The 20,639-nt window shown below is 49.5% G+C and overlaps 8 protein-coding genes across 10 annotated transcripts; 3 read left to right on the top strand and 5 right to left on the bottom strand.

The window, feature by feature from the left end:
* The first annotated feature begins 109 nt into the window (after positions 1–109).
* On the top strand, positions 110–1,786 carry FOIG_03420 (pirin (iron-binding nuclear protein)). Its single transcript, XM_031201272.1, has 3 exons — positions 110–826; positions 879–1,328; positions 1,381–1,786. The coding sequence occupies exons 1-3, from the start codon at positions 358–360 to the stop codon at positions 1,548–1,550; spliced, it is 1,089 nt and encodes a 362-aa protein (XP_031068796.1). The 5' UTR covers positions 110–357; the 3' UTR covers positions 1,551–1,786.
* Positions 1,787–1,789: 3 nt separating this feature from the next.
* Positions 1,790–4,878, bottom strand: FOIG_03419 (uncharacterized protein). 3 transcript variants are annotated; one of them, XM_031201270.1, is made up of 5 exons: positions 3,944–4,878; positions 3,393–3,499; positions 3,157–3,340; positions 2,499–3,106; positions 1,790–2,447 (listed from the first exon to the last, which is right to left on the bottom strand). In XM_031201270.1, the coding sequence occupies exons 2-5, from the start codon at positions 3,471–3,473 to the stop codon at positions 2,376–2,378; spliced, it is 945 nt and encodes a 314-aa protein (XP_031068794.1). In that variant the 5' UTR covers positions 3,474–3,499; positions 3,944–4,878; the 3' UTR covers positions 1,790–2,375. The 3 variants fall into 3 exon arrangements, with proteins under 3 accessions (XP_031068794.1, XP_031068795.1, XP_031068793.1); XM_031201271.1 differs by having other exon boundaries at positions 3,157–3,499; XM_031201269.1 differs by having other exon boundaries at positions 1,831–2,447; positions 3,393–4,878.
* Positions 4,879–5,503: 625 nt separating this feature from the next.
* On the bottom strand, positions 5,504–7,508 carry FOIG_03418 (uncharacterized protein; the record flags this gene model as incomplete). Its single annotated transcript, XM_031201268.1, has 3 exons — positions 5,504–5,917; positions 5,966–6,232; positions 7,233–7,508. The coding sequence occupies 2 exons, from the start codon at positions 7,506–7,508 to the stop codon at positions 5,999–6,001; spliced, it is 510 nt and encodes a 169-aa protein (XP_031068792.1). The 3' UTR covers positions 5,504–5,917; positions 5,966–5,998.
* Positions 6,557–15,065, top strand: FOIG_03415 (TatD DNase). Its single transcript, XM_031201265.1, has 3 exons — positions 6,557–11,714; positions 11,778–11,955; positions 12,009–15,065. Exons 1-3 carry the CDS (start codon positions 11,556–11,558, stop codon positions 12,950–12,952), a joined length of 1,281 nt encoding a protein of 426 aa, XP_031068789.1. The 5' UTR covers positions 6,557–11,555; the 3' UTR covers positions 12,953–15,065.
* On the bottom strand, positions 7,564–11,000 carry FOIG_03417 (ribonucleoside-diphosphate reductase large chain). The gene is made up of 4 exons (XM_031201267.1): positions 10,677–11,000; positions 10,467–10,624; positions 7,941–10,413; positions 7,564–7,888 (listed from the first exon to the last, which is right to left on the bottom strand). The coding sequence occupies exons 1-4, from the start codon at positions 10,693–10,695 to the stop codon at positions 7,845–7,847; spliced, it is 2,694 nt and encodes an 897-aa protein (XP_031068791.1). The 5' UTR covers positions 10,696–11,000; the 3' UTR covers positions 7,564–7,844.
* On the bottom strand, positions 11,689–14,826 carry FOIG_03416 (uncharacterized protein). Its single transcript, XM_031201266.1, has one exon. The coding sequence runs from the start codon at positions 14,556–14,558 to the stop codon at positions 13,041–13,043; it is 1,518 nt and encodes a 505-aa protein (XP_031068790.1). The 5' UTR covers positions 14,559–14,826; the 3' UTR covers positions 11,689–13,040.
* Positions 15,066–17,429: 2,364 nt separating the features above from the next.
* FOIG_03414 (uncharacterized protein) lies at positions 17,430–20,564 on the top strand. Its single transcript, XM_031201264.1, has 2 exons — positions 17,430–18,121; positions 18,842–20,564. The coding sequence occupies exons 1-2, from the start codon at positions 17,827–17,829 to the stop codon at positions 19,390–19,392; spliced, it is 846 nt and encodes a 281-aa protein (XP_031068788.1). The 5' UTR covers positions 17,430–17,826; the 3' UTR covers positions 19,393–20,564.
* Positions 19,686–20,576, bottom strand: FOIG_03413 (uncharacterized protein). Its single transcript, XM_031201263.1, has one exon. It carries the CDS (start codon positions 20,320–20,322, stop codon positions 19,906–19,908), a length of 417 nt encoding a protein of 138 aa, XP_031068787.1. The 5' UTR covers positions 20,323–20,576; the 3' UTR covers positions 19,686–19,905.
* Positions 20,577–20,639: the final 63 nt, after the last annotated feature.

The raw sequence follows: 20,639 nt of genomic DNA, 5'->3' as shown, positions 1-20,639 counted from the left end.
TAGGCAGTAGTCGGAAATACGGATATCGATATTGCGTTAAGTCATTATCTCCACTTATTAGACATTCATCACCTTGGTCAGCCTTAGCAAACCAAAAATATTGGGGACCATTCCATTCTAGCAATAGCTAGGTCCAAAGGTTGCAAAGCAAACCACCACAATTTAGCTGCTGATGTAACATTGACTAAACATCTCTAACCTCCACCACGGATCAATTCGATCCAATGCCATCCATGGCTTATTCTATCTATTTCTACTCGTAGGACCCTGCATTTGTCGTGCTTGCAAATTCATCTTCTCATCCAACCTTGTCTCTCGTAGTATATAAATCCCCTTTCTCAACCGCCCTCCCTGGTCATGACCCTTTTTCGTTCCATCTTCATACCAGTATTCACTGCTCTAGCAGCTATTGCATTGTTCCAACATCGTATCAAGGACACAGCAACTTCAACCTTTGAATTCCTAGGGACTCTTACCCTCCTGACTTTCGACAAGGCAAACACTCAGCACAAAGAACACCACCTTTACGCCACAGAAATGTCTGTCACCCGAGCTGTTCGCAAGGTCTTCCTTGCCGTTGAGCAATCCGAAGGAGCTGGTGCTCGTGTTCGTCGCTCAATTGGCACTCCTCAGCTCCGCAACTTTTCTCCTTTTCTCATGCTCGATCACTTCTCCGTGAAGCCTGGTGCTGGTTTCCCTGATCATCCTCATCGTGGCCAGGAGACTATCACATATCTCCTTGAGGGTGGCATGGATCATGAGGATTTTGCTGGCAACAGGGGTACTCTCTCCGCCGGTGACCTCCAATTCATGACTGCTGGAAAAGGTATGAACCACTTACTTGTCCTAAATAGCAGAATCGTACTAACATCGCCTAGGCATTGTGCACGCTGAAATGCCCCGACAAAACGAGGATGGCAGTGCAAACGTCGGTCTTCAACTTTGGGTCGACCTTCCCAAGGACCTGAAGGCTTGCGAACCTCGGTATCGCGACCTCCGTGGCTCCGAGATCCCCATCGCCAAGGTTGACGATGACAAGGTCACTGTAAAGGTCATTTCTGGCCAGAGCCACGGCATCGACTCAGTCAAGGATCTCGCCTACACACCCGTTTGGTTCCTCGACATTGAGATCCGCCCTGGTGGCAAGATCACCCAACCTCTCCCCGCAAACTGGAACGCCTTTGCCTACACTCTCGAGGGAGATGTTATCGTTGGCAAGGATGACCAGCGACGTGTTGTCGAGCAGTACCATAACATTGTCTTTGAGCCACAGGGAGATGTTGTTCACTTTGAGGTTGACGCTGGTGCTTCAAAACCCGCTCGACTAGGTATGTAAAACACTTACCCCCGAGAAACTATACATACTAACATTTTGATAAGCCCTCATCGCTGGTATTCCTCTTGATCAGCCTGTTATCCAATACGGCCCTTTTGTCCTCACTTCCAAAGAGGACGTCGCCAAAGCTCTTTTCGACTACCAAACCCACTCTAACGGTTTCGAGCGAGCAGAGAACTGGCAGAGTGAGATTGGCAAGTCCATGATGGACTAAACCTTACATATATGTGGCTTGATGACTTGACTGGCGTTACAATGGGATATGTATTTAGCTATAACTACACTTATGAGCTGGCAGCGCTGTTTGAAAAAATTGTTTGTGTTACATGCATAAATCATACCAAGAATGATAATCTAATCGCGGTCCTCTATAGTATTTCCACGGTCTGTCTACCATCGAAAACCTGTCAGTCCAAACTAGGTTCCAACAACCCCGGTCCCTCTATTTATTATATGAAATGAGCCGCTTGACAATCGGTTCTGTTTGGTTTCAACACCTTTATGTCATGGTAATACATCAAGTGACACTGAATACGAATTACGCACATTTTTTTTTTTGAAGAAGATTATCTATTACTATTTCTCAATGAATGTGAGAAGCAAAGTCCACCACCGAAGTCAGGCCGTAGGCCGGGTATCACCACCATCCCAGAACCCATGTAACCATAAGAGACGACACGTACAGGCTGAGCTTGTGTCAAGGCAGCACAAGTCTGCCGCTTCCCGTCGTCATCTCCCACGCCACCGCCCCCTTCTTCATCTGTCACAAACAGCATCAAGATCCCATCCATTCTAACATTTCGCGTCATTTCCATTAAAGGAGAGATAAGCCGTATGCATCATTAAACCCTCGAAAAACCTGACCCGTCATGTCCATTCATACCATTCACCATTATGTGAAGATTTTTCCCCCACAAACCGACTCCTTGCACCGAGGAAATATGCTAAGGGTCCCAAAAGATCGAGGTACAGGCGTGAATTATGTATCAAACATGTGCAACGTAAAAGCATCAAACATCAAATTATCGTCCATCCTGATTTAAAGGAGGAGCATGGCAATACCAGCTGCGGCGATGACACCAGCAGGGGCACCAGTCATCTGAGCAGCGGCCTGAGTGAAAGTTAGAGATTTTCAATAGAACATAGGAGAGGATTAACTTACAGCATTGTCAGTGCCGGTGGTGGAGGCCGAAGCATCAGTGCCAGTAGCACCAGTAGCACCCTCGGTGGCGGTGGAGGCGTCAGTAACGGTCTCCGAAACCGACTCGGACTGAGAACCGCTGGTAACGGTGGTGAGAGTTCGGACAACCTTAGTGCCATCAGTGGTGAATGTGGTGACCTCGGCGGATGCGGCAGAGTCGGTAGAGGCAGTCTCGGTGACAAGAGTTCGGACGATCTCAGTACCATCGGAGGTGAAGGTGGTAACCTCAGCGGACTCGGCACCAGAGGTCTCGGTCTCAGACCCGGAGGTAATAGTAGAGACGATGGTAGAACCACCAGAGGTGAAAGTGGTGACAACTGCACCGCCGAGGATAGCCTTGCCGGTGGTGGTGAACTCATCTCCCTCAGAGTTGGTGAGGACGCTGGTGTAGGTGCTCACGGAAACATCGTCGGAAGCGCCAGTAGCAGTACCGCTGATGGTGGAGAGAGCAGAGGTGATGGTAGAATCGCCAGAGGTAAGGGTGCTAAGGACGGTTCGAACGGCGCCAGAGCCAGTAGCCGTGGCCGAAACCTCGCCAGAAGCACCAGTAGTGATCTGAACACCAGCTCCTGCGGAAGGTTAGATATGTTGATTCTTTTGTGGGATCAGGGAAACTTACGGCGGCAGATCTCAAGACCGTAGTTCAGGACCTGGGCGGCCTGCTCACCGTTGCAGATAGCAGCAGAGCAGTCACGGAGACCGTAGATGAAGTTCTGGTTGGTGCACAGGCAGCCAATATCGCCGGCGTCACATCCAAGCTCCTGTGACTTCTCGGCACTGACCATGTTGCCGGCGCAAGTACGCTGCTCGTGGTTAGAGATACTCTAGCTGTGCAATGCTTGGATTTAGACTTACACCACACTGGGGGAGATCATCAGAGCTCTGGGCAACGGCGGCAGCAGCCAGGCCGAAGATGGTGAGGAAAGAAGACTTCATCTTGACGATTTTGCTTGATCGACGGTCTGTATCAAATTGGTGGATTAGTTGAGGTCTCTTATGAAGTTTGTAGCGACAGTAAGAAGGCGATGGTGAACGAAGGTAGGTTTTGCGAGCGTGTTAGGCGAGTGATGTAAACGAGGGGAAGTTAGGCAGTGAATCACCGCCAGCAGGAGCAGAGGCGACCCGTGAATAAATGAAGTGCGACTACCGGCGGCCTGCTCCTGAGGCACGCGAGTGATGTTTGCGTGAGACAAAGCAAGGGAACGTGTATCACAGAGGTATGGAAGAGCCGAGAACAAGAAGTGTGTAGCCCTCAGCCCCTCGCAATGCGATGTTCAGTGCTCACGTTCCGGTTTCAAATCACACAATCACCAAGTTGGAATGAGGCAAACTTGTTGGCAAGCAAAAAAGGCGCCGGCAAAGATGGACAGTGTAGCTGGAGTAATAACGAGGAGATAGTAACTTACCTTGATGGTAATTGATATGTGACTACGGCACAAACGAAGGTGATCGATCTCGTGTAAGAGTGAGACGAAGTGAGACTGGCCTGGGGGCTGGAGGTTGGGAGATAAACTCGATTGAATTGTTGGAGAGAGGATGTTTGAGATGTTGGAATGAAAATTTCTCAAGGCTGATATTGATGTGGAACAAGAGGAAGGGTGAGGAGGAAGCTGTGGCTTTAAAGGCAGGAGTAAGTGGTGGGTGGGCGGGAGCCAGAATCTTGATCTTGGCGTGACGGTTGCTTGCTTTGCAGGAGCGAGCAGTGCTTGCCAGCTGGTAAGGCAAGTGCAGGCAGGGTACCCTAGCTAAACGGTGTGTTTCCCAGCTTGGCATTGGCGGTCTAGCAGGGCAAGCACGGCACGGGCTTGATCTTGCCTTGTCACTACGTACGTCCTCTTAGAGTGAGAGGAAACTGCCATCACAGATTGAAGCGTAAATCTGCACCTGGGCCAGTACCTTGCTGCTTGGCTTGGATACCGCCTGCAGGGAGACCACCGATGGCACGGGAGGGGCCAACGCTAATACGACCCAGTCCAGTCAAGGCTCAGTTGCTGGCGGGGAAGCTAGAAAGTCCACTCCACTGGGCCGGACCGTCAAAGACACAGACTCCAGCACAGACGGACAGGGCCAGGCACTTGGAGGCCCCCCCCATGTTGACTATGATGTTGTTTTACGGGGATGTTTTGTCAACGACAGAAGGATATTACGATGAGCCAAGCAATTTCTCATTTGTGATTTTGCTCCGCCATGATAATTGAGTCAATGCAATCGAGAATTGGGTATCCAAATCAGACGTCAATGCTGTAATTGGAGATACACAATGAGGTCAGAGCATGAGCTGTAGACAAGATGGGTTACCCCTGTCACAACGGGGAGCGGCTTTCATAGCAACTTGTCCACGTCGGTGACGCTGGTGTAAGTGGCTGCGAGGGTCTCACAGTTAAAGTTCTTACACTCAAAATTCTTGTATTTTCGCCCAGGGGACACTTTGACTTTGACGTTATGATATCTGTAGCGGGGTAAAGAAGTTGACAAAGCAAGCTACCTACTGGAAAAGTTTCATATTCATCAGCAACTATGGATACTATCAGGGAAGCTACAGCATATGAGATGGAAAAAGAGGTCAAGGTGAGTGATAGCTGGACGGGCTGCCACGCTAGATCGCCAACCACCCGCATCGGCATCCACATCATGGCGCATGGGGCTTTGAAACCGGACGGGAGCTGATGCGAGGACAAATTGATATTCAAAACTCGATGTCCTCGTTGGGTTTGCCAATAGCGCGTGCGTGGTAGTTTCTGTGCTTCTTTGCTAGCCAAACTTTCGGATATTCGGTCCTACCACCAATACAGCCTGTGGAGGCAAAAAGATGCAAACTTGACTTGATCACACCAGACTAGAAAACTGGATCAGCTCTCGTCTATGACGGAACTCTCTTGGGTCACCGTGAAGAAATGAATTGATTGAGGCAAGCAGGAAGGAACTCGTATGCCGAGCCGGATAACGGCCACAGGAGCATGAAGGAAGGAAAACGGGTATGACGATTGCCAACAACAGTACCCTGCTTGCCCAGTTCAGTGCAATTGATGTTGTGTTGTGCTCCTGCCACAGCAACCATCATCTTTGCCAGGCAATCACAACCAAGTACCACAGTTTCATCTAAACACTATCCCAGATTTCCATCTTCTAAAGACCACCCATGGCAGTAGCTCACAGTACGTGTGATATCGCATCTCCAATTATCGAGAGTGAAGTTAGTCGTCGTTGGCCAGTGGCGTTGGTGCTCTCTCCGATTGGCCAATTACCCATGTACTAATCCATCCTTGGCAACCACACAAAAACAAGCTGAGGTGTTAGCCAACTTTTGACTCCCTGGCAACCGGGAAGCGGAATCATGTTCTTTTTTCTTTCTTGTCCTTTGGGAACTTTCTTCTCGATTCCTGAATCAGATGAGATGGTGTCAATGGTGATGGTAGTGTGGTGCGTACCTGTCTCAGGAACAGACAAGTGCAATTTAGGCCTCAAACCCGACCTTCTATTTGTTGATTATCATTTGTCCGTGCAATCATGGCAATCTCTGTATCAATTTCGCATTGTGGTTGTGTCTTATCAGGTTTTCGCTTAATATCATCTACAACATCGTTCTCCTCAAGCCTGATCTTTCGATGATGCCTACCCCACTTGAACCAACTCATCCACTTCAACTCGTCCCACTCTGTACCCATCGAGAACTTCCACCACATACCCTGTGCTGTCTGTGATTGTGATGCTCGATTCCCTGCTCAGCTGGCTTTGATGAGCTGTGCCCAGACTAGCCACCCAACGGGCCAAGCCACTCAAGCCACACGCCAAGCGAACCAAGAGAACCAGGGGTTAGGTCAACTGGCGGGCTCTTGATGTCATCCATCGCATCATCGTCTGTTTTCTTCTGTTTCTCTCATGGCCCAAGCTTCTACCCCAGCGAATGGCTCAAGGCCCTGTCGAGCTGGACAGACCAGCCTGGGCCTTGACTTTTGAGCCTTGCTCGATATTGGGTATTCATCAACATCCCTCCACCTCTTGGGCCTCGGGAGTTTCGTCTTCATCTCAATGCCACGTTTTCCGTCTCGTCATCGTGACGATCTTGGTTGTCACTTCATTGAATTCAATTCCTATCGGAATTCTGTTTCATGTTTCATTCCTGATCAACTGTCGTCTGATCATCGTCATGGTTAAAACTGATAATCTTATGGAGATGCTTAAAAACGAAGTGCGACAATTATCGGCCCCTTGGAAGACCGGAACCTCGCACCGATCGAAGCATCTCATAAACTTGAGACACCAGCCACTGTCTAACTTGCAGTTCAGCTCGCATATTGTGGCTGGCTCTCCCTGCGACGTCGTAATGTCTCGCCATCTCCAATTTGGCAGAGTTTTGGAGGTCACCAGCCCAGCCCTCTCAAAGTCCCTTTCATTTCCAGCAGCCCAATCGCAAGGGACCTGGCTTTGAAACTGGATAATACCTTATTGGGACTCGGGTCACATTCGTAAACTGTCGCATCAGAACCAATTGGTGATTAGAGTGTAGCCTAACACCTGGAAATGCAGTAAATTGCCCAATTGGGTATGCTCCAGGGTGGCTGTGTTGTTCAAACTCTCAGACCTCGTAGCACAATAATCGACGGCTCTAGAGTCTCGATCTACTGTAGTTCAAGAGCTGTATATTGCGATAGACAAGGATATCCAGCTCTATTATCGAATTATCGATGCACGAACCCGTAGACCTTCAACTTGTCTTGCTAGACTGTTGCTGATCACCACATTCAGCTGAGCTTGCATAATCGGGCGTCGCGCCAACAGCAAAAGTGTCATCTCGATAGTGACAACGATCTTCGCCGAACTGCAGCTACCCTTGGTTGCCTGCCATTGGATATCAAGAAGAACGGTAAAGGCTTCAACTTCAATCGGAAAACAGTTACCCACGTACGCCAGCTTCAGTTGACTGCCGCTATTATTCTCAACGCCCATCAGTCCAAGCCACTTCATGTCCATGCCAAAATGCCCATGGATTACAGAGAGTATCACAGCACAACGAAATATTAAACATAAAATATTATTCAAATGCGCAAGCATCAACATAAACTATCCAAGTCAATAGCAGCTGCAGCTTCACGAGCAGACTTCCATGGTCTCAATATCATGAATCTAACAATATACTCCAGTATAAGCATGCCCAACGGGGATCATTGTCTCCCAAGATACCCATACATAACCAAACATCAAATTACCTTTCCCTTGCTGTATCGTAGCATGCCTCCCAAAACATGTCTTCGTTTTCAACTCATCCATTGTCATAAATACACGTGCGCAGACAGCTCTTGCTGTTTTCTAACCGCTGCACATAATGCAGGACTCGGGATCCTCAATGCTGCCTGTTACACGATTAGTATCTTCATTCACGCCGAAGGAACGTTTGTCACTCACACTGCAGGACGGCCTCCGAGTAGATATCGCGCTCACGATCCTCGTTGTCCTTGTCTTGATCCTCAGACTGAGGGTTCTTCTTGACACCCAGCTCTTCTTCCTGAACCTTCTCGGCAGGCTCAGTAGGAAGAGCCCTGGGGCTGTCACCCTCCTCAACATCAGCCTTGATGGTGGGTGCACGTCCAGGTACCGTCGCAGTACCATTCAGGCTCTTGGCGGCATTGCCGTTCAGGCCGCTGTCTTGGGAGCCAGTCCTGCTACCGTTCAGTTCAGTACGTCCCATAGTTGAGGGCGAGGACATGAGGTAGCTTGAACCAGCAGGAGGAGCACGCTTCTTTAGAGGCTTGATCTGAGCCGAATTGGAATCGGCAAGCTTGAGAGCCTGTTGATCAACAGTGAACTGAATAGGAGCAGCAGCAGCCTGTGTACGAAGGTAGTACATGCCAGTCTTGAGGCCAAGCTTCCAGCCTGCAAAGTGCATACTGGTGATCTTGCCCATCGTGGGGTCCTTCATGTGGATGTTCAGTGACTGGGACTGATCAATGAAGGCACCTCGATCAGCAGCCATCTGAACGACCTGGCGCTGAGAGATCTCCCAAACGGTCTTATACAGAGCCTTGACATCGGCAGGGATGTTGGGAATGTTCTGAATGGAACCATTCTCAGCAATGATGCGGTTCTTCATAGCATCGGACCACAGACCCATGTCGACAAGGTCCTTGAGCAGCCAGGGGTTGACAACCTGGAACTCACCAGCGAGAACACGTCGTTGGTAGATGTTGGAGGTGTAGGGCTCGAAGCACTCGTTGTTGCCCAGAATCTGGGAGGTACTGGCAGTAGGCATAGGAGCAAGGAGCAGACTGTTACGGATGCCGTGTGTCTTGACTTCCTCTCGAAGAGTCTCCCAGTCCCAGAGGTCAGAGGGCTTGACGTTCCACATGTCGAACTGGAGGATACCCTCAGAGGCGGGGGAACCTTTGAAGGTGGAATAGGGACCCTCCTCCTTAGCCAGCTGCACGGAGGCAGTGAGGGCAGCGTGGTAAATGGTCTCGAAGATCTGCTTGTTGAGCTCACGAGCCTCCGGTGACTCGAAGGGCATGCGCAGAGCAAGGAAAGCATCGGCAAGGCCCTGAACACCAAGACCAATGGGTCGGTGGCGCATGTTACTGTTGCGAGCCTCCTGGACAGGGTAGTGGTTCACATCGATGATCTTGTTCAGGTTGCGAACAACAACCTGACTGACCTTGTGCAACTTCTTGAAGTCGTAGCAAGCCTCATCGTAGTTGATGAAAGAGGGCAGAGCCAGAGAGGCAAGGTTGCAGACAGCGACCTCGTCAGGGGCACAGTACTCAATAATTTCAGTGCACAGGTTGGAGCTTCGGATGGTACCGAGGTTCTTTTGGTTGCTCTTGCGGTTGCAGGCATCCTTGTAGAGCATGAATGGGTTTCCGGTCTCAGTCTGGGCCTCAAGAATGGCGTACCAAAGTTTCTGAGCCTTGATAGTCTTGCGACCCTTGCCCTCCTTCTCGTACTTTTCGTACAGAGCCTCGAACTCCTCTCCGTAGCAGTCGGCGAGGCCAGGGCACTCGTTGGGGCACATCAGCGTCCAGTCACCGTTCTTTTCAACACGCTTCATGAAAAGATCAGGGATCCAAAGGGCGAGGAAAAGGTCACGGGCACGGACCTCCTCTTTACCGTGGTTCTTACGGAGATCAAGGAACTCGAAGACATCAGAGTGCCAAGGCTCGAGGTAGATGGCAAAAGCACCGGGTCGCTTGTTGCCACCCTGGTCGACATAGCGAGCAGTGTTGTTGAAGACACGAAGCATAGGAACAACACCGTTCGATGTACCGTTGGTACCGGCGATGTAGGAGCCAGTAGCACGGATACGGTGCACGTTCAGACCAATACCACCAGCCATCTTGGAGATCATGGCACAGGTCTTGAGAGTATCGTAGATTCCCTCAATACTGTCGTCCTTCATATCAACCAAGAAGCAAGATGACAATTGGGGCTGAGGGGTGCCGGCGTTGAAGAGCGTGGGAGAAGCATGTGTGAAGAATTTGCTGGACATCAGGTTGTATGTCTCCAAGACTCGCTCGATATCATCACCCCAAATACCAACAGACACACGCATGATCATGTGCTGAGGGCGCTCGACAATCTTACCGTCAATCTTGAGGAGGTATGATCGCTCCAAAGTCTTGAAGCCAAAGTATTGGTATTGGAAATCGCGGTCATAGACAATGGCAGAGTCCAACTCCTCCTTATGTCGCATGACGCACTCATAAGTCTCCTTGGAGATCATGGGTGATGGTCGGCCGTTCTTTGGGTTCACATAGTGGTAGAGGTCGCTCACAACAGCGGACCATTGCTTCTTGGTCTGCTTGTGAAGGTTGGAGACGGCAATACGGGCCGCGAGGATGGCATAGTCGGGGTGTGTGACGGTCATGTACGCAGCAGTCTCAGCGGCCTAGTGATCAATTAGCTGGTGTCTGGAGCAGCCATGATGAGCGAGTCACTTACAAGATCGTCCAATTGCACGGTGGTGACACCGCCGTAGACACCGGAGATAACCTTCTGGGTGATGGCAACGGGGTCAACGTGGTCCATGTCAAGACCATAACACAGTCTCGAGACACGAGCAGTGATCTTGTCGAACTGAACACGTTCTTGGCGCCCATCTAATGAGCAAGTCAGTCATCATGAGTTCTTATGTTGTCAGGTCATACATACCTCTCTTTCTGACGAACATGATGGCGGGTGAGGAAGGATAAGGCGGGGAGGTCGGATTTGAGCTTATAGCAGGATCTACTCCTGCTGATAGAAGAGATTAAAAGGCAAAGAGCGTCTGAAGGGTATTGACGCTTCCGTGAAAGAGAACGTGAGAATTATTATAAAATTCGTCGTATTTTGTTGTGGTTGTTGAGGAGATGAGAGAAGCAAATTTCGCGTGGATGGTCGAGGTGGTTTTAAGGGAGGCGCGTCCAGAGACGCGACGCCAAGTTCTTAGCGCGACAAACAGTGACAGGCATCGCCGCAATCCATTAAAAAAAGCCCCGCCCAAAACCTGAGGCAACGCCCCGTTTGATGCTTTGACTGGTAGATATGGAGGGTTATGCTGGTGATTGGAGGGAGTTATAGGGATTCACTTGACTCGCATGAGTTTAACAAGGACAGGAGTATCGTAATTCGTGGTTATCTCATTCACTTTACGCCTGCAATGAGCCAAAACTCTTCCCCCCCTTTCCCACATCGCGTCCTCGCGTCCCCTAGTCATTTTGCGTTGCTGCAGCGCTTGGTGGGGTTCATGGGGGGCAGACAACGGCGCGAAATCACGTGAGATCCATGCAAATTAATAATTGTCTTTGGTAGCTCTCGTAAGCAGGAGAACATCCCGTGGAATTAACTGAGCTTGGACCTTGGACTGAGGTTGACGGGAGGATGAGACCTTGAACGAAAACGTAGATCAAAGAGCCAATCATCGTCGGGAACCAAGACTACCTTCCTGTTTTCCGTTTTTGAGTCTAAAAAAAGGCAGCTAGAGATTACGGTTGCGAGGCAGCAACAAGCCAGTGACTCACGCTCGAGTCAAGCAAGAGACGTTTAAGATCAATGACATCGAGACCTCTCTTTCACTGTTTTCAATCTTCAGCAAGAATTGGTTTCAGGACGTCAAGTCTCAGATTTCAAGCCTCACAATTCCGCAATATGGCTTCTTCACCAACGCCTCAGCCCGTTGAGGGCTCCAGTTACAAACCTAGATACATCGATGTATGTCAATCACCCAATATACATCCAATATCAGATCCCGTTAACACATAGCGTTACTAGTAGATTGGCATCAACTTGACCGATCCCATCTTCCGAGGCAAATACCACGGCAAAGAGCGACACCCCGACGATCTCGATGCTATTATCGGAAGAGCCCGTGAAGTTGGTTGTACAAAACTTATAGTGACCGGCTCAGACCTTGGCAACTCTCGAGATGCCCTAACCCTTGCCAGAGAGTATGGTGAGTCTCACCCCTGTTTATCAATCTGATAACAAGACTAACATCACCCACAGCCGGAACTATCTTCGGGACTGCAGGCATTCATCCCTGTAGCAGCTCCGTCTTCAGTGAAGCGGGTCCTTCTCACGAGTCTGAGCACACAACACCATGTGATCCCGATCCTTCAGCTCCAGTCTCGGAAGAGCACCCCCCTTGCCCAACAAAGACTGGTAAACTCATCAGAGACTTGACTTCTTTGGTGAAAGAGGCCCAAGCATCAGGTCAGAAGAGCCTTGTGGCTATGGGTGAGTTTGGGCTTGACTATGATCGACTGCATTACTGCTCGAAGAGCATCCAGCTCCATTCCTTCGCAGCTCAGCTCCAGGTTGCTGCGTCGATATCTCCTCAGCTCCCCTTGTTCCTCCACTCTCGCGCGGCCCACAATGACTTTGTTCGGCTTCTGAAGGAGGCTTTTGGTGAGAAGCTAGAGAAGTTGGAGAAGGGCGGCGTAGTGCATAGTTTCACTGGCACAGCTGAGGAGATGCGCGAGTTGATGGACTTGGGTCTATACATTGGTATCAATGGATGCAGCTTCAAGACTGTAGAGAACTGCGCTGTTGTCAAGGAAGTTCACCTCGACCGTCTTATGATTGAGACCGATGGACCATGGTGTGAGGTGCGACCAAGCCACGAGGGCTACAAGTATCTGATCGAGAAGAAAGAGACGCCTAATTCCGAGAACCAACAGAGTGGGACTGCTGCTACCGCTGAATCTGCACAAAAACCGCAAAAGCAGTCGAAGAAGAACCAGAAGAAAGAGCCGGAGGTCCCGGAACGATACAAGACTGTCAAGAAGGAGAAGTGGGAAGAGGGAGCCATGGTGAAGGGGCGCAACGAACCCTGCAATATCGAGCGTGTCGCCAAGATCATCGCAGGTATCAAGGGAGTTAGTATCGAGGAAGTTTGTGAAGCCGCATGGAAGAACACAGTGACAGTTTTCGGACTTGAAGAGAGCTAAGAATTGGCTGATCAGTCATGTTGTCATGGGGGTATCAAATAGAGAAGAAAGACATAGACCATGCGCCGTTATAGATCCAACATTTGTTTCACATCCCTGAGCCCTTGTATCCACGTATTCTTCCATGCCTCACAAGTCCTGTTGTTACTCCCTCTTCTCCTGTCATCCACCCCGGCATCCGCTCTCCATCTATTATGCCAGCCTCTACAAGTTGCCGTACGCCAGCCCATACATGTGTTCCAGAAAATGTAACTTTGATAGTTGGTGTCCATCGATCTGAAGAGATGGTATCGTCGTTGTCTTCTTCTGCTGTGATATTCGCCTCTCGAATAACGGCCGTAATCTTGCTCTTTCGTCGATTCTTGCTCCCTGCCGTGGCGTCATCTTCATTCTCTTCTGTATCGCCAGTATCTTCACTTGTAGAAGGAAATGGATCCTGTATGATGATGTCAACCTTTTCCACTCCTTTACCATCCGTGACAAAACCCGAATCGCCGAACCGAGCCTTGGCAACCAATTTCGATTTCTTTGCAACTCGTTCAGATTCAGTGAATGACACTCCCCGCTTGAGGCTGAGACTTGAGGACGATGATTCTCGAGATAGTGGTGGAGTTGGAATAACGGTATCCAATGGAGATATCTTTGTGGCCTCATTGGAGTAGATGCTCCAGCCACCTCCTGCGGAGTTTGTGCGTCCAGATCCCTTCTTTTCTAGAAGTGCATCCAAGTTCTTGCTTTGAAGGTTTCCTGATTTGAGAGTGTATCGTTCACGTGGGCGTGAGAGAGCCTTGGGTACCCCATCCACGATTAAGCTATGTAAACTCTTAGACTCTCCTGAGCCACTGTTGCCTGTAGCTTGCGATTTCGTAATGTACAAAGCAGGTGATCCATCGGGAAACGCAATGTACACTGTCCTTGAAGAGTCGAAGTTTGTTGCTGTGCCATTTGGGTTCCGACTTGAAAGAGCAAAGTCCGTGTTGTAGGGCGAATCTATGACGAAAATGCGCAGTAGTAGAACAGGTATGGCTGTAGGTCGGTGAAAGTGATAATGTGCCTTGACGTCAGGTAGCACATGGGTTTGAAGGTTTTGGAGAAACGTTGATGGATGAAACCGAGGTATTGTCAAACTTTCTTGGTCGACTCTGAGCACCTGGTCCTCGCCGGCATCTTGAGAAGGCTGCTTAAGAGGCAGAATCTGATAGGCTGACCATTTTTGAGATGTTGGGTTCTGTTCGAAATAGGCCATATCGGCCATGGCTAGTTGAAATAATGTCAGGCCAAGTCTCCAATCGCCCTCAACAATACGGCTGACAACATCTCTTTTTGACCCTTTTTGTTGCTGCATATCGAAATAAAGTTGTTGTAATTCGTCAATAGTTTGACAGGGAGGGTAAAGATCGTCATTTTCTTCATCGTCGTCTTCATCCCTCCTCTCAATGTAAGGAATAGAATTCGGGAGACTCTCATCGTCAAGCCAGTCTAGTGCCAGGGAAATAAGAGACTCTCGTGAGAGTCTATTGAGACTCTTGACAACAGCAGGATTAGATGCATCAACTCGTAATGATGACGGAAGCCTGGCTTTTGTTGGGATAGAGTAGCGGGCCATTGTTGTTTGTTTGGTTGTTTGTGTTTACAATGGTAAAGTCACAGTAACCATTTGAGATGTTGAACGAGGCATGCGTTGAGAAACACCGCAAGGCTGCCCCCTTAATTGACGTCTAACTGGGTTGGGTTGATTAATTAGCCCTTTAGACAGATTAAGTTGATAAACAGTGCTTGAACGCTTCGATAAGACGCGATATTCGCTTTGGAATCGCGTCTCAAACCAATCCAACCAAGGGCAATTGAATGCACGGACCAGTAACGATCTCGGACAGAGACATCTCATACACCGATCACGTGCTTTATCACGTGATATACAGCCACTATCTTCCTACAACCTGAACTACGGATTTGAGGATTCACAGCGTATTCTGGATGTGTGAGACACTCGATATGCTTGGATAGCTTCAGAGTGCATTTGCCGCTTTTCTTCGGGATAAAATGCTCCTCTCATAAGAAGTCGAAACAACGACTCGGCTCTAACGATGGGTCGACTCGGACATGATCGTGGGCCAACTCGGAGAAGTAGTTGATTGGTTCAGAGTTTCCAGTGTCTCATGGCTTCTTGTCAGAACCAGATAACCGCGGTTCCACTACCAAAGGGGTTGGCGTTCACAAAGTTTGGTTCCGATGACGGGCTGACTACAGGGTCCAATTAGCCCTGATGGATTTTACCGTCGGAAGTCATCGCTCATCTTGGTCTTGATGTAATGGGGCAAATCATTGACTATAACCGCGGGCCGCGCTGGGAATTGATTTTCTGTGTCTGTTCAGAACTCTCTCTGGATTGGCTTCACAAATGCCCCCACGTAGTCGAGGGGCAGGGGCTATGACGTTTCGACAGGATCCTGCAGATCTGTCCGGCAGATTTTTCAAGACGGGCTAAGGATTGAAGGAACAAATGCATCCAGGATCCTGCAGTGTAATACAAGTGATGCATCGAAAGGACCACCAACTCCGAGGTGCAACGGAAGGTAATAAGCCCGTGGTAGGCCTATCTCCAGAGCCTCAATAATATGTGTCATAATTTTCTTCTAGTGACCTGGGGCCGCAGACAAGCGAGTCGTTATTCAAACCGGGGACACTTTCTTTTTGGAGATTGAATGAGAAGGATTTCCACAAGAGATCCCAGTTCATTCCTGGGGCCCCAATTTTGACGGGGAGTTCGGGAAATGTCCGGATCCTGAGACTCAGCGTCGGCTCAACTCAAGGAATCGTACCAACCAACAAGAAGCTAGCCAAGAGGTTTACGGTTGGATCATGATTGACTTTGCCCACGCGCAAGCAAGGGATGACCTCCACTCGGTTCCAACTTGCAGCCGCAAAAGCGCACGAGGGACCCTTGAGGCTGGATCATATGCAACCCAGCAGACAAAGACGAGAACCTGTCAGCCTGCCCGGGACTATCACAATACATGAGTGTGATGAAGACCGTTAACCATGTATGCAAGTGGGGGCTAGCTCAGAAAGCTACCTATACAGAACAGTGCCGTTGTTTTGCTTCTGAACTTTGGAATGCTCAGTCTTGAGCAGAAGAAGATGTCTTTCCAGTAATCTGAGCTTCCTCTCATTCCGAGGCTCAACTGCCGAATTTTAAAGGGAAACGTCCTTTGTGCGTGAAATCCGTTCACCGATTATTCGGCTCAGCGCAAGAAACTAGAGTTAGCGAAAACCAAAACAACAGACTTGTAACGATACGGTTAGTTGAGTTATTCGACTGAGGCAAAGAGCCGAACGAACTCCCCGAGCCTGTCCGGAATCGCCACCTGCAGAGCATCAGAAACGTTGCGGTGGCTTGGCTGATCGTATTTCCACGTTTCCATGGGCGCTCTAATTTTGCTGTTTTGTCGGGTGAAGCTCCCTGTCGGCTGTGACACCAACGCCAAAGATGCACGAGTGGAGTGTCTCTTTGTCGCAGTTCATCCCTTTTGAGGTAAAGGAGAGCAAGCCAACCCACGCTGGTGTGATAATTTGTGAAATAATCACTCATTGGGACTGAGGGATTGGTGTTTTGACAAGGACGTCTCACATTCCGAAGCGGAGAAGGGACCGCAAGGAATAAGGACAACCCACGTTTTCAGATGAAAGCGAGAAAATCTGCAGATGAACGACAGGGGGGCGGGGAGTTGAATTTCCGCCATGGCTGATGTTTTGTGTCCAATGGGTAGAGTAAAATTATGTACTGTTCACACGAAGAATATTGCAAAGTGCAGTGCTTGAAGTGATGAGTTGTTTAACAGTTCATCAACTTCAACATACATGCGTTTTGATTCCTTATGTTCTGTAGAGAAATTCCGTATTACTTACATCACAATTAACAGCCTGAACTGTCGTCGCTTGAGGTAGCCGTCCCCCCTGTTACACTTGAGGGCTGGTGTAACTCTCTGGTTGGTGGTTGGCGTGGGGGGTGAGAGGGGAAATCCATGACGGCTGGAACCATCATCTGCGTGATTGTTAAGCAAGCCGACGGTCTTGCAGGTAATACTTGCTCGGGGACGCTTGGTAATCAGATTCTACACTATGAGCCTATCGATCATGAATACCAGTTGAGGGTTATTGAGTTGCAAAAAGGGCAATGAATTGAGGTTCTGAATAGAGTTCTACAATAAACCAGACGGCAACAACAAAGAATTGGTCACAACCAACCTAAATCATCCTGAGATAAGTATTGCGACATTCGAAGACTGTTGTGCTATTCGCCGAAGAGACCCATGTTCTAGGCTCTCTTCAAATCTCATCGCCAAAAAGGCTGGTTCCCATCCATTACAACCCACTAAACCTCTAGGGGATGCCACCCACTATCCCACGAATTGTCCAGTGACTGCCCTCAGCTCACTACCCACTCCGTAGTGGCTTCGGCGGCAATCGGCCTCAACTCGCAAGTACCTTAGCATCCACTTTGAGAAAACCAACTTGACTGCCTGTTCTTTCTTCCTCCACTTCCTCCCCTCAAATTCCCCCAGAATCAACCTCGGAATACATTCACTGCTAATTTCGATACTGGATTTCGACGACACCACCGACGACCGCTCAAGTACATCACCGACTACGACAGCCATCGACTTGTGATTGTGGTTGTGACTGTCTTTATTGAGTCACCAGGGCTTCTGCAAATTTGTCCATACAAAACCCCGCTCATTCTCGCTGAGCCGCTTTCGGAACTGGTACCGAACGAAACGTCGACCATCTATTGAAGGGACGACGAGGAATTCATATTGTTATTGGAGAAAATTTTGAAAGAAAGAGTTATTGACCTCGATTAAACCACCGAAATGTCAAACTTCAACGGTCGTCGCGGCCCCAATGTGTCGCAGTATCTTCGCGACCTCAACGCCATCAACCGTCAGGAGACTGCCCACGAGGAGCCTTTCAACATGGAGGAGGATCTCGCTCTTTTCACCAACACTCAGTTCTTCGATTTTGAGACTGGTCAGAACACCGACTATCAGGCTCAGCCTCTGAAGGTTGATATCGAGGCTCCTCAAAGCACCTCGCCTTCTGATGGAATGACCCCGGCTCCCTCAGTTGTTGGTGATATTAACCCCAACAGCTTTGATTTCATCCAGGGTGAGTTTTGCTATCTCTGCAGTATGGCACTTGTTTCCCTATGGCCGCGCCAGGTTGAAAAGAACAGTTCGAAGCATGGAAAATGAGACAAAGATGGAGTCAAGACGGGAGCATTGGTTTCGTCACAAAGCAGAGCCTCTGGTCATAAATTTCTCCCTGCAAAGATGCCACAGATGAGCTGATATCCGTCTTGCTTCATTTTTGTTGTCGCTCATGTTTTTCCCTTCTCTCCTCCAGACGTATCGCCACTGTCCAAGCGGATAGTCAAAATCCTGGCCTCATACACCCTGACCCTGAAATCGGCAATGAACAGCGTCTCTACTGCTTCACTGGCCATTAACCTTACTACCCCCACCTTCCGTTGAGAGCCCTGCTCCCGATGTGCATCACGCCCTTCTGTCATTGGGGACAAGTTGTCCCCCCGACGCAAGTCTACTTGAGTGTGGCCCGCCTGGGATCCCCAGCTCGATATCAGTGGCTGGAGGACGGTGGTGTCTATGGTGCAATATCTCGTGATTTGCCGGCACTGATCACGACATCGACTTACACCCCTGCACCTCACAACCACTTCCCAAGTTGGGAAAGCCTGCTTCCCCAGGCCTCAAGGGCCTATGCAAGACTATCTGTTACTCTTCAACTCTCAATGTCTACTATCTTCTTCTCGTCTTCGTCATGACACTTGACTCTTCTCGACATAAACTGACCACATTATGATGGCAGGCGATTTTAGCTTCCCCGACTTTACCAGCACCTACCCGTCTACTCCTTTGAACGGCTTCGCGGATGGTGCTCAGAACTTCCCATCTATGCAGCCTAACGCCCCCGCGGGCTACCAGCCCGTCCAGCAACAGCAACAAGCCCCCCATTACGGTCAGCAAGCTACTCCTCAGCCTTCAACCGAGAAGCGCGGCTCTGAGAGTGGCCCTGGTGCCGGCCGCGGAAGCCTCAACTTTGAGGAAGCCTCCCGTCATGCTGCCGAGGAGGACAAGCGAAGGCGCAACACTGCTGCTAGTGCCCGCTTCCGCATCAAGAAGAAGCAGCGTGAGCAAGCCCTTGAGAAGTCCGCCAAGGAGATGTCCGAGAAGGTCTCGGTCCTGGAGAGCAAAGTCCAACAGCTCGAGATGGAGAACAAGTGGCTCAAGAACCTCCTTGTTGAAAAGAACGAAGGCAATGACGAGATTGTCACATTATGGAAGGAGTTTGCTGCGTCCAAGTCTACCGACAAGTCCGAGTCAAAAGCTAAGTCCGCCGTCAAGGAGGAGACGAGGTGATCCGACGTATAGCGTTGGGGAAGACAATACGGTGACAAAGACGGGCGGCGTTCTGGCTCGGAGCATTTGGGGAAGGCAATGTGGCGTTTAATTCTGATCTTTTCAACAATTTCTGGGATACATGGTGCATGATGATGGGGCACTGAGGCTAGCCATCAAGGCTGCCTGGTATGGTGCACAACCTAAAATATCGCGAGGTTTCGTGAGGTGACGTTCAGTGGATGACGATATGATGGATATACATGGTTGTTTGACGGCAACTGATAGAGACCAGTCCCTGGGTTCGGATGACAGGACAAACTGGGAGGGCTTTTTTGTTTTGCAATGATATCAACGGATATACGATACATCGTTTCCGTAACTAGGTTCTTAAGGTTCAACACGTTCGAAAAGTCTATTCTGTGTCTGTGAGATGAGTCGTAATGTCATCCATTGCATCTAATTTCCAGTATCCTCATCGCATCATCCGAACATCCGAGGGCTTCTATCATTCCTCGTAGCATTAAATCACCCTCATTTCTCGACATTGGTGCCTGACTTTTGCTCCTCCTCCGCTTTCTTGGCCTTGAGAACATCCATCCTCTCCTTATTCCTCTTTCCCAACAATCTCAACGTCTGCGCTCTCTCATGCTCAGTCATACCCGCCCAGTTTCCAATCCTACCCATAGTTCCATCTGTGTTTACAACGAGCGGGCCCATGGCGTCGAGCTTAACAGACTCGCCCACACGAAGAGACGTCACGTCATCGCCCTGGTCTGCGGCGGCGTGTTCTGGGGCTGGAAGAGGAAGTGGTGTCTTGTTGGTGTCCTTAGCTTCGCTGGACCCTGTCTGCGTTTGCTGATCGTTGCTGGACATTGTACTGGAGAAGCGAGGTGCAAATGTAGTGTTGTATAGACGAGTGATTGTAAGGCGTGGGAGCCGCTTGAGCATAATGTGGTCGAGTGGTTATGGCTTCACGCGTTGAGGGAGAGTGCTTTATGAGTGTATTAAAGCACGGAACTCTCACTATATGATGCGTCTTGTTTGAATTGACAGACTTTCTGAGTCTAAATGATTCTGGGGTTTTCTATTGATGGATTATTATACTGAGAAGTTGAAGGTCGATGTGAGAGTGTCATGGAATTAAGTTAGGAGGAGGATAGAAAAAAATGGAAGCCGATAGAGTAGGCCAGCCACTAAGAATCCCTGCGCCAATTCTAGAACTAGCCGCTCCATTGTCTTCCATATTCCAGCACTCAAACAACCAA

The sequence above is a fragment of the Fusarium odoratissimum genome, assembly GCF_000260195.1.
Source record: "Fusarium odoratissimum NRRL 54006 unplaced genomic scaffold supercont1.4, whole genome shotgun sequence".
NCBI lineage: Eukaryota > Fungi > Ascomycota > Sordariomycetes > Hypocreales > Nectriaceae > Fusarium > Fusarium odoratissimum.
Note: the sequence above shows the minus strand (reverse complement) of the source record. Positions and strands in the feature narration are given on the sequence as shown.

Bases quoted from the DNA above. Each gene is read 5' to 3' on its own strand.
- FOIG_03420 (XM_031201272.1), top strand. From the start codon at position 358: ATGACCCTTTTTCGTTCCATCTTCATACCAGTATTCACTGCTCTAGCA. The intron at 827-878 runs GTATGAACCACT...AACATCGCCTAG, and splicing joins ATTCATGACTGCTGGAAAAG to GCATTGTGCACGCTGAAATG. The intron at 1,329-1,380 runs GTATGTAAAACA...CATTTTGATAAG, and splicing joins TTCAAAACCCGCTCGACTAG to CCCTCATCGCTGGTATTCCT.
- FOIG_03419 (XM_031201270.1), bottom strand. From the start codon at position 3,473: ATGAAGTCTTCTTTCCTCACCATCTTCGGCCTGGCTGCTGCCGCCGTT. The intron at 3,341-3,392 runs GTAAGTCTAAAT...AACCACGAGCAG, and splicing joins ATGATCTCCCCCAGTGTGGT to CGTACTTGCGCCGGCAACAT. The intron at 3,107-3,156 runs GTAAGTTTCCCT...AACCTTCCGCAG, and splicing joins CGGTCTTGAGATCTGCCGCC to GAGCTGGTGTTCAGATCACT.
- FOIG_03417 (XM_031201267.1), bottom strand. The intron at 10,414-10,466 runs GTAAGTGACTCG...ATTGATCACTAG, and splicing joins CCGTGCAATTGGACGATCTT to GCCGCTGAGACTGCTGCGTA. The intron at 7,889-7,940 runs GTGAGTGACAAA...ATCGTGTAACAG, and splicing joins CTCGGAGGCCGTCCTGCAGT to GCAGCATTGAGGATCCCGAG.
- FOIG_03415 (XM_031201265.1), top strand. From the start codon at position 11,556: ATGACATCGAGACCTCTCTTTCACTGTTTTCAATCTTCAGCAAGAATT. The intron at 11,715-11,777 runs GTATGTCAATCA...CGTTACTAGTAG, and splicing joins ACAAACCTAGATACATCGAT to ATTGGCATCAACTTGACCGA. The intron at 11,956-12,008 runs GTGAGTCTCACC...CATCACCCACAG, and splicing joins AACCCTTGCCAGAGAGTATG to CCGGAACTATCTTCGGGACT.
- FOIG_03416 (XM_031201266.1), bottom strand. From the start codon at position 14,558: ATGGCCCGCTACTCTATCCCAACAAAAGCCAGGCTTCCGTCATCATTA.
- FOIG_03414 (XM_031201264.1), top strand. From the start codon at position 17,827: ATGTCAAACTTCAACGGTCGTCGCGGCCCCAATGTGTCGCAGTATCTT. The intron at 18,122-18,841 runs GTGAGTTTTGCT...TTATGATGGCAG, and splicing joins CAGCTTTGATTTCATCCAGG to GCGATTTTAGCTTCCCCGAC.
- FOIG_03413 (XM_031201263.1), bottom strand. From the start codon at position 20,322: ATGCTCAAGCGGCTCCCACGCCTTACAATCACTCGTCTATACAACACT.